General features: G+C 43.3%; 1 protein-coding gene across 4 annotated transcripts in view; it reads left to right on the top strand.

Annotated features, from left to right (window-relative positions):
- rnf144aa (ring finger protein 144aa) overlaps positions 1 to 9,276 on the top strand; it is a 35,042-nt gene extending 25,766 nt beyond the window's left edge. For all 4 annotated transcript variants that reach the window (XM_069661756.1, XM_069661757.1, XM_069661758.1 and 1 more), the window contains 3 exons: positions 731 to 878; positions 2,528 to 2,617; positions 5,234 to 9,276. In XM_069661756.1, coding sequence (XP_069517857.1) covers positions 731 to 878; positions 2,528 to 2,617; positions 5,234 to 5,365 — 370 coding nt within the window. In that variant the 3' untranslated portion in view covers positions 5,366 to 9,276. The remainder of the gene's footprint in view (positions 1 to 730; positions 879 to 2,527; positions 2,618 to 5,233) is intronic.
- Positions 9,277 to 11,146: the final 1,870 nt, after the last annotated feature.

Here is an 11,146-nt window from a genome sequence, read left to right on the forward strand (position 1 = left end):
AGTCTGGGATGGGCTTATCATTCATATTAAGCGTACAGTATCTGTCTGTGAGGTTAAAAGGAGGGCGTCCTGGAGACATGTGCGCCTGACCTGTTTCTTTGTCATATCCTCTTACTCAAACGTCATTAGCTCTGCACAGCTTTCCTCTATCTGCACAGGTTCAGGGCCCAGCTCAAAGGCCACAGTGCAGGGAGCGAGGATTATCAGGTCGGCTCTTAGTTATAAAGAGTCTCAACGTTTGAGCTACACCTGTTCACGGACGGATGTCTAAAAGAACTTTCCACCTCATGTGTTTTATTATAGCTGTGAGAACTATAAATGCCCTCTCCTCTCGAGTTTAATGGGCTGATTTGCTGCCTAGGACAATGCCCAGAATGACAGCTACCTGCTCGCCTCCGGATTTCAGGAGTCAGCACTTTACTGAAACAGGAGAAATAGACACAGACGATCTGACACCAACAGGAGGGGAGAATAAGAGCGTTGGAGCCGGTTCAAGGCCATTTAGTGATTGGTGGTTTTTAGAAGAGCTGTCGGCTCCCCAGCTGAAGCTTTTCCACCGTTTCACACAATCCCGTTACGCCAAAGATTGTAAATATTGATCGCTGCATTAAAGCAATCTCATCCCCAAGCTCTCCTTGTAAAGCGAGCGCTGAGTGATTCTGGATTTTCCATCATGTTTGGAAATAAAAAGCATGTCAACCTTGTGTCCCTCTCTCTTTTCTCTCTGCAGCTCTTTCTATAAGAACGAGGAGGACGACGCACCAATCAAGCGCTGTCCTAAATGTAAAGTTTACATCGAGCGGGACGAGGGCTGCGCACAGATGATGTGCAAGAACTGCAAACATGCCTTCTGCTGGTACTGTCTGGAGTCCCTGGATGTGAGTCATCATTTCTTCATTCCTTGTTATTCACTGCAATAGAAGGATAATACATTTTGTCCCACCATTACAAAATCTTTACAGTTTAATTTCTGTAACCAAAATAATGACGACAACTGATAGGCAGGCTATATCAAGAGCGTAAATTACCGAATTGTCCCTACAATAATTTTGTCCAAAAATTCATATATGACACGCGTAACTGTTGCTCTTTCATCCTGCGGAGGAGTCGTGCATATGAGACAGCTATCACTCTGTCTGTCACTGTAAGGACTCCAGTCTACGGCTCAGATCATACACTGAAATGTATACGGCGGAACAACATGTCTCATGCTCTGTCTCTCTCAGATTTTACTGGTTAAAGAACAGCAATTACAGGATAACGGTAACCCTGCTTTAGATGCTGTGTCCTCATTTATTCTTTTACTGTAGGGATGATCTGCTGAAATTTAAGTGTTCATTTGACCTGAAGCAAACGGGTAGAAAGGAGAAGAGAGCGACTGGAGGAGGGGTCATATTTTCTCAAAAGAGACTGAAAGTTGATGACTAAAACTAAGAAGCACTTTCGTCTGAAGACAGACTAAATCTAAAAATAGCTGCCAACATTAAAAGTGGTTCACCAATATCAGAAATGCGTCTGATGCAGCCTAAAATGTGGAATCGGGTATCGGCGTACGCCACTGATCGGAAACTGTGATTCATTAGACCTAAAAAAAACCATCACTTTGTTTTAATTAATTTTATCTTCACTGTTACAGAACAGTACCCAACCAGCAGGCTGTGCTCTGCTGTCACAGTTGATGTATTATAGCAACTCGTGGAACTACTTTTTTAGAAGAGAAGAGAACAACTGATGGTTAATCACGTGACTACTGCAAACAACAGGAGTTAGGGGCTGGGGGAGAATGTAATGTTAAGTCAGAGGTAGACTTTTTAAAAATCAGTTTCATGTTATAAACCAGTGTTTCGAACTTTGTTAGCTTAGCTTGCTTTTAGTCAGACAAACTGTTTTTACATCAGGATTCCTTTTATGAACCTGAATCTTCAGCAGAGGTCTGCTCCTCTCCCAAACAAACAGGCTCATTAATTATAACAGGTTAATACGCTGGATAAAGCCGTTAAAATCTCAGTGTCTCTTTTCACTTATACTCAGACTGACTATCAACTACATAATAAAAGAAAGTTCTTTGCTGTATTTCGAGGCTCCTGTTTTATAAAGCTCTAACCTGAGCCATGCCATGATAACAATGCTATCACATGTGGCTGTGGTATCAGACGGTGACCTGATATCTGAATCAGTGGGGAAGGAAAAAAATGCTTTTAGAATATCTCTAATGTTGTGTTTGCACAACATTATGCTATTGTGTTTGCAAACCATGATAGTCCCTGATGGAGACATCATTTGTCTCCCTGCGAGGGCAGTAGCTTCCACTATCAGGAAATTGAAGCTTAACCTCGCTCTCGATAAGAAAGGAATAAGATGTATTTGTTTTCGCTGCATTATGAGCCGTGGTGTAATCTTAATTTGCGTGAGCGCAGGCGGCCGCGGCTCGCAGGTCATTTAAAAAACAATTTTCTCCGAACTGCTGCCGGTTTCTTTCACACAGCTAATGGGCCGTCTTTGTCTGTATTGTGCGTCTGCGTTACAGGACGACTTTCTCCTGATCCACTACGACAAAGGACCCTGCCGGAACAAACTGGGCCACTCCAGGGCGTCTGTTATCTGGCACAGAACACAGGTGAGAACTCATCTTTCCCCCCCTCGTGTTACACACTCACTCAGGTCTGCCCCGCTTTAACCACACTGCAGCATGCGGCCGTACACGTGTGCTGCCTCTTTCTCTGTGGCTCATTCAATCGCAGTCAGAGATGGCCTAGTATTATCTTCGCAGCACAATGGGAAAAAGGACAGCTTGATCCACGTGCATCGACAAGTGTCTTGTGGTCAGTGTCACGCTGTTTCCTGCTAAGCTTATTATGCACTCCTTTCACTAACAAAAACAAGGTTTATATAACCAAGGTCCCTCCGCTGTGATAGGTAACAAAATCAAATGACAGATTACATATAAAGGATTGGATAAATGTAATTTCCCTTATGTGAAATGACGGATTACACATGAGGGATTACATATCATTTCCCACGTGTTATCATGTGTTTTAAGCTTCTGACTGAGGCCGCTCCGTTCCCAAACTGTTCCTCTATATCTCTCTTAAGCAATATAATCTATTCATGTTTGTCCCTGTGTCCAACATACGTGTTATTTAGATAACATTAGCATACACGCTGGCATCTGTTGCCCAGTGGGGCAGGCTTAGTCATATGATTACAGTTCAGCCAGCTATAGCTTCCCTGCTCTGTGTGTCTTTGTCTCTCCCCTACTCCCCTCGTTTCACCCCCACCTCGTTTCTTCTAAAAAAGCCTCCCCTCTCGCTCCTTCATAAATACAAGATGTTCCAGGGCAAACCCATCCTGCCAAAAAACATCTTCCTCCCAGTCTGTGTCTGTTCGAAACAGGAACTGTGTTTCCATGAGAGTCGTACTGTCAGTTACGAGGGAAGGTCGTGTCCTGAACATGAAGCATCATGTCAGAGGCTGTTAATCAGAGCAAACTGCGTCAATACAGTGCGATACAGCCTGTATGCTAGCTGTGAGAAGGGCAGTTAGTAATATGTGCTCCTAATGAAGAGGCAGAAACCTGTGCGCCACGTAAAGATGTCTGTTTGCCCTCAGATGGGAGGGAAAGCAATGCGCTATTATAAGTCACTGTTGCATGTGACTGCCTGTTATGTATTCATTTTGTGGCTCTGGACTTGCTGGTGTCTGGCTCCCCCTTGTGGTGGAGTAGCTCACTTGCCATGCCCAAAAATATTAAGTTAGCAGTGCATAGACTGTTGAATCCATAATAAGTAGGGATATGTAAATGGTCAGGACCATCCTATATTCATATTACGTGCACGACTCAAATTACACACACCCATCATCTGCTTTACTGGTGCTGGTGCCGGACAGAAACCAGTAAAGCTTCTTGGCAGAAAAGTCCCAAGTTACGGGAGTTTCCATCAATATTCTTTCCCTGCATAACAGCAACCACAGGAAACTTAACCTCCAACTGCAAGGAAATGACAAACTCACCTGTAACCATGAAAGTGCTAAACCAGTGCCACAAGATTGGTTTAGCTCTGTTGGTAGAACAGGCGCCCCATCCTCGACGCCCGGTCTGCCGATCATTTGGTGCATGTCCTCCCTCAACATTTCCTGTCTCTCTTAAGCTAGCCTATACATTAAAGGCAAAAAAGCCCCCCCAAAAAATATACATAACTTAAATATATACATATTTAAAGCTTGCCAAGACGATCTGTGTCAGTTTCTATCGTCTTGTACATCATCTCAAACATGGCTGTCTCTGATTATCTGATTAATACCCCAGTTTTTACCAGCCTCTAAGCACTGATCAAACAAAATCTAAATGTATTCCTGTCTTTGTTTTTTTAAATGTAGCATTTTTTTACTCACATTGTTGCCAAACTACTCCACCGCACTAGATCACGTTGCTATGTCCATCACTTGGCGTGTTTGCTGTCAACATGACAAAGGTGCAACTGTCCAGGCATGCAACACGAAACTAGTATAATAAGCTGGAAAATTGAGGTAGTCATATGGAAGAGATACCAAATTTAAATTGCTAATTTGCTTGGAAAACAAAGCTTTCAGAAGCATTTGGGAAGAACTGTGCAATACAAGGTTGTTCTGAAGCATTGGATGACATCTGGTGGCCAGTATGTAGTACTGCACCTGCAGGAGAGGATTCAAGGCAAGAGCTAAGATAATATTTAGCTCAGTAACATTGCACTACAAAAAGTAATTAAAAGTATGCTAATGTAAGTACTATAATTACTTACCTTTCTATGTGCTTGTGTTGTGGTCACATTTTTTGGGATGCTAAATTAATGCAGTATCCTTTACACGTACCTGCGACTGTATGAATTCAAGTGTTGCATTTAAAGAGCAACTTGCAGGTTGGAAACCCCAGTGAATAAATAAGGGGTGCGGCGTTTAATAACGGGTTCAACATGAATAAATATGGATCTCAGTGCCAGTCTTGTCACTAAAGATGAAGAAATTGTTAATTCATATGAATACGATGGACCCCAGGTTAATAATTATGAGCATGTTAGGCGTCAAAAAGAGACCAGACACAGGCCGGGATGAGGAGAAATAACAGCCACAGGAAAGTTGGAAAAAAAGCTGTTTTTAGCAGCTTTACTGAAAACGCCCACTTTTCCCAATTTCTGCCCTTTTGTCTTGTAAATATTATGAAATCAAGCTAATGTGTTTAATCCCCCCCCCCCTGCAGGTTGTCGGGATCTTTGCCGGCTTCGGCCTGCTCCTGCTGGTTGCCTCCCCCTTCCTCCTCCTGGCCACTCCCATCGTCCTCTGCTGCAAGTGCAAGTGCAGCAAAGGCGATGACGACCCGTTGCCGACCTAAAACACGCCATCAGAGCTGGAGCGGAGAGCCGCTTCAAGGATGGGCCATCTTTTTTTGTTTCCTTTCCCCCCCTCCTTTACGTTCTTTTCCCTCCCGCCAGCTTTGAGCGCTTCATTTTTGTTTTGGGCTGCGCCTGCAGCAGCCCGGGGCCGCTTCGGGATCCATCGCTCTGCATGAGAGAGGCGTGGTTGGAAAAGCGACCGTACGCCTCGGGCCTGGAGAAGAGATCAAAGGGTCAGAGGAGGTCGGACTTTACTGAGGACTACCGTGTCCGTGTGTGTGAGACGTTGGTGGTTTGGGGACGTGGAGGAGGAAGAGGACCTCACTTGTGGGTTTCTGTGGTGTGTGGTATTTTTGGCGAACTCATTACAAGCAAAGGAAAAATCAAAGTTAAGAAAACGCTTTCCTCTTGTGTGGACGATATCACGCAAGAACTTTTACTTTATCGCTCCGTTTTGTCGGTTTGTCGTACGCAACAAAAGCTTTCTCCCCCCCCCCCCTCCACACAACCACGCTCAATGTAGCTCTACAGATTCAGTCCGTAGCATTAGAGTCGCACCACGCATGTTTGGTGTTCACTCGGTTTGCACACAGAGCGCGATTCCTGCGTCGCGCTCACGACTGAGGTAGAGATGGGAGGCTGTCGTCACTCTCAACTCAATGTACAGCACGTCCTCTTGATGATGTCAATGTTTTATAACCTGTTGCTTTTAATAGAACCGTGCTCAGAGTAGTGTCTATGTGTTGTACTTTTCAATGTTTTCCAAACTGTAAGGTACATTTATTAAAGGGGAGTGCCACTCAAGGCTTCAAATACAGCTTATTCTTTACATGTTCTTTTTTATATATAATTATTATAGTTGCCATGTTTGTAATTAACTTTCTTTGACACCTCTCCTGACATTTGAGTCATCTCTGTGCGAGAGAGGGTGTGTTTCCCCCCAAATGAGCGGCACTCCCCTTTAAACTCAGCATTAATGTGAAGGTCTATCAAAGACTTTGTATCCACATGTTGTGGAGCCATTTTAATACAACACTAAACGAGATGTCACTCCTGTAATTCTCAGTCCCCAGGTGGTGGTTTAGCCAAATATAAAAGAATAGCCTTAAATCGAGAAGAGCCAAAATCCGGCATTTCCCCCCTGTGCATTAAAAACAGTGTAAATCCAAATAATCCCAGGGAAAGCATGTTTAACTGTATTCAGACAGCCAGTGAAGCCCTTTATATCCAGATGATTCTATGATGTCGTCCATACGCCGCACTGTTAATAGCCATACTGTAAAGAAAAGAAAAAAAAACAACCGTCCTGACCTGACGTTTCGTGTGAACTCGGGCCTGTACCCCACAAGTCAAACAGATCCACCCGACCATCATCCCGAACAATATGAAGCTTTGAGACTCCTGTCCCGAATTGCAAACTTGCATATGTTAGTGGTCCGAGTGTCGATGTTTTCTAATGTTGGTCGTTTGACCTCCGACGACAAGCAGCTGTTTCCTCGCAGTTAGAAAAGAGAGTTAAATATATATAAAAGAATGTTGAATAATTCTGACGCTGCTCTATACTATATCACTTTATCTATGCAAGTTTGTACATTAGCATTGTTAAAAGGCTATGGGTCGGTCGTATCGTGGAATCTGCAGAATGTCACCAAACATGTGCATATCATGGCTTTATTTAATCAGGGAAGTATACATTTTATTCCCATCAGCTGTTATCTACCCGTCTGTTAGCTTTATTTGAAGTTTGTGAGCGTGAAAACAGAGACAGAATTCGGCCATTTGTTAACGACTTAAAGGATCTTAAAGAGGGGGTATTATGCTTTTTCACATTTTAAGACATGTTATTTTAAAATGTTGGATGTCCAGACTAAACTTGGGTGAAGTTTCAAATCGGTAGGTAAAAGTATGTCGGAGGAATAGTGTTTTTTCTACGCGCTTCAGCAGGCTGGCCAATCAGAAGAAAGCAGGATTGTAGGGGCGGGGTTTCTTAAAGGGACAGAGAGTCGTTTCAGGCAGGAGGCTGCATGAGGCAGAGAAACATGAGGAGTTTTTATAACTGTAAATTATGCTAAGCTACTCCACAGGTATCACAGAGTGAAATATGAAGCTTGAAATTAGCATAATACCCCCCTTTAAAGGTCTCTTATAGCTGCACTGCTTCACAGTTGGTCTTTGTCAGTGAGTTTGTACGAGCGAATTCTTTTTAGTGTTTAAATCGTCTTTTTGTTTTCCACTTTAACAGTCTGAATAAGCCATTTCCTTACTTTCCCCTCCCTCCTGGTGTAAGTCACCAGTGTTCATGTAGCATTTCATGACAAGCGTGGCTACAGTTACCAAAAAACAGTAGCTAATCTAAGCTAAACAGTAGCCGATCATCTGCGACCCAATCCCTCCGTCATAAGTTAAACTCATCATAATCCTTATTATTAGTAGCCTTAAAGTTAGAGTACCTTACCTGTAGCCTGTGTTGCTTTCACTGACCTCATCTACTGTATCAGCATGATGATTTGATATCAAAGCCAGTCCACTTTCTACCGTCTGAACGTTGGTGCTTCTCCCTTCAAAGCCCCACAAGCTTTTGTTGTTTTAATGACAATCGTGCCAAGCAGATTTCCTGAGAGGGAAAAAAGGAAACGGAGCTGTCTACTGTATGTGCATTTTTTTGACCATGTATTTGTATCGTATTAACCGTTTTTACAGGGTGGAAATCTATTTTAACGCTTCTTTATGTAAACGCTGCACTGCATATGGGTTTCATTGTTTTATTTCTTGATATGATCTGTGATGTGCGTGCGTGGTAATGGTGCCTGCTGTGTTCAACGGAGGAGGTTAGCAGCTGAAATCAACGTCAACTCAACAGAAAAGTTTAAAAAGGGGATTTACACGATTAAACACATACAACTTAATGTATTAGGGCTCTGACTTCACCTGGATTAAAGTTACTTAGCGCAAAATATTCTGTCAAAGTTTTGAGCTGGCACAAACTTACTAAAGTCGAACAAAATCGTGGCTACATTTTTTTTTTCCCCACATTCTTCTTCTCTTATGTTTGCTGGCACCACCGAACAGGTCGATTCTGTATTATGCAACAAACATAAAAGGGCCAAAACAGCAGACATTACAATCACTGCAGTGCTACATTGCATAACTCGTGTTCTACACAAGGGCCAGCAGCGGCTCGATGACATGCCGATATGAGCACAGGGGTCGGACGAGGACACTATGACTGAATTAAGGGTTTGATTCTAAAAGTTTCTTTTACAAAAGGCTGAACATCGACTTTGCAGCTTTTCCTAAAAAACAAGTTTATATTTTATAACCTGTTGTGTCAAGAGATGAAGCTGCATGATTTTTCTCTGACTTCTACATGTTAAATATTACAATATCGTAGCCTCTAAAGATCTTTGGAACGGTAGCGTCTATCACCCAGCTGTCCCTCTTTTTTTTTGTTTTCTATCACCCCCCCCCAACAGAAACTTTGTTGTCATGTTCAGCCACACGATATAAAGCGTTGGTCGGCCTTCCTCTTTTGGGCAGGCTGGCTTCATGTGTCTAATTTTTTCTGTTGATATTTTTTCGTACGCCTGTGCTACATTTACACTCTCTGTTTTCAAAGGAACTCTTCAGGCCTGATTGCTCGATTCAGTCTCAATCAGTCACCTCGGTAAAGTGGATTCTTGTCAGAGGAAATGCTGCCTGTACACACGACTTCTGTATTTAGAAATGGTTAACAGTGTCTCTAGTTTAGTCAGTTACTGAAGGTTAAATCGACCTGGGTGATTCAAAGATCTCTGCATTGTAAAATGGCATATTCGGATCAGCTCTGTACAACTTAGACTCAGCATTTCAGTATATCTACGGTTCCACTAACACTGTGACACCAGGTATTAAAGGTTGTTGTTTTTTGTGATTCGGCTCCCTTCATTTTTTCAGTTGCATCTCACACATACTCCGATTAGCCAGAACATTATGACTACCTGCCTAATGTTGTGTAGGTCCCCCTTTAGCCGCCAAAGCAGCCCTGACCCGTCGAAGCATGGACTCCACTAGACCTCTGAAGGTGTGCTGAGGTATCAGGCACCAAGACGTTAGCAGCAGATCCTTTAAGTCCTGTAAGTTGTGAAGTGGGGCCTCCCTGGATCGGACTTGTTTGTCCAACACATCCTACAGATGAGCGATTGGATTGAGATCTGGAGAATGTGGAGGCCAAGTCAACACCTTGAGGCCACTGCCATTAGGGAATACCGTTTACATGAAGGGGTGTACTTGGTCTGCAACACTGTTTGGGTAGGTGGTACATGTCTAAGTAACGCCCACATGAATGGCAGGACCCGAGGTTTCCCAGCAGCACACTGCCCAAAGCATCACACTCCCTCCGCCGGCTTGCTTTCTTCCCATAGTGCATCCTGATGCCGTGTCTTCCCCAGGTCAGCGACGCACATGCACCCGGCCATCCACACGCTCTGTGATCCAGTTCTGATGCTCACATGCCCATTGTAGGAGCTTTCGGCGGGGGACGGGTCAGCCTGGTCACCATGAGCGGTCTGCGGCTGCGACACCTTTCTATCAGAGCCAGCATTAACTTTTTCGGCAGTTTGAGCTTCAGTAGCTCTTCTGTTGGATCGGATCACATGGGCCAGCACAGGCTTCGCTCACCACATGCATTAATGAGCCTTGGCCGCCCATGACTGTCACCGGTTCACTGGTTTTCCTTCCTTGGGCTTTTGGTCGGTACTGACCACTGCAGACGGGGAACACCCCACGAGAGCTGCAGTTTTGGAGATGCTCTCGCCATCACAATGTGTATCTTGTCAAAGTTGCTCACATTCTTACACTCGCCCATTTTTCCTGCTTCCAAAACATAAACTTTGAGGACAAAATGTTCACTTGCTGCCTCATACATCCCACCCTCTGACAGGTGCCGTTGTAACGAGATAAAAATGAAACATTATTCACTCCACCTGTCAGTGGTCATTATGTTATGGCTGATTGGTGTACCTTGAAGAATTGTTGTGGCCTATTTGGTTGTGAAATGGCGCCCTCTGGTGTTCAAAGTGTATACTTCTCCTTTCCATTGACAGGAAGACCTACATACAGCATACACTCACCGGCCACTTGATTAGGTACACCTGAAAAATCTAATGTAATCCAATACACCAGCTCAGCCATATGATTTGCTTTTATGTTGCCTGTAATGTGCAGGCTTCTTTCTGATGTTAATTCAATGATATTTCAGCATCAAGGTCATAATTGGTGGTGGGGCTGTACTGAGCTGCATTATATTCAGAGGTGTTTCTAATACTCTGGCCCGCTCATGTGTGTAAATAGGGAGGACAGAAAATTAGAGACATATCTCAATATAATGTAGTTCAGTACAACACCACCTTTAACTCTGGCCTCAGTGATGAACATGATTGAATTTACACACTTCTGACTCAAAACAAAAGTCAACAAAAACTTCATGAAAGCAGAATCCATGGCAGTGCTGTTGTATTGAGCTGCATTAGATTGTACAGGTGTACCTAATGAAGTGGCCTGTGAGTGGATATGGTACAATATAAACACAAATCATTGACATGAGGTTAAAAAAATAAAGGTTATAATTTCTACATTACAGTCTGTAAAAGATGAAATACTGAAAATCTTTTTTCCGAAAACAACTAACTAGAGTTTGAGGTTTCTATACTACCTGCTACCAAGATAGTAATATTTATAAAGCACTTTACATTTGAAGCAAATCTCAAAGTGCTACAGGATAAAGAAATAAAACAACAAGTAAT

Source organism: Semicossyphus pulcher, unplaced genomic scaffold (genome assembly GCF_022749685.1).
Source record: "Semicossyphus pulcher isolate SPU_LCO1_2020_fin unplaced genomic scaffold, fSemPul1.0.p SCAF_14, whole genome shotgun sequence".
Lineage (NCBI taxonomy): Eukaryota > Metazoa > Chordata > Actinopteri > Labriformes > Labridae > Semicossyphus > Semicossyphus pulcher.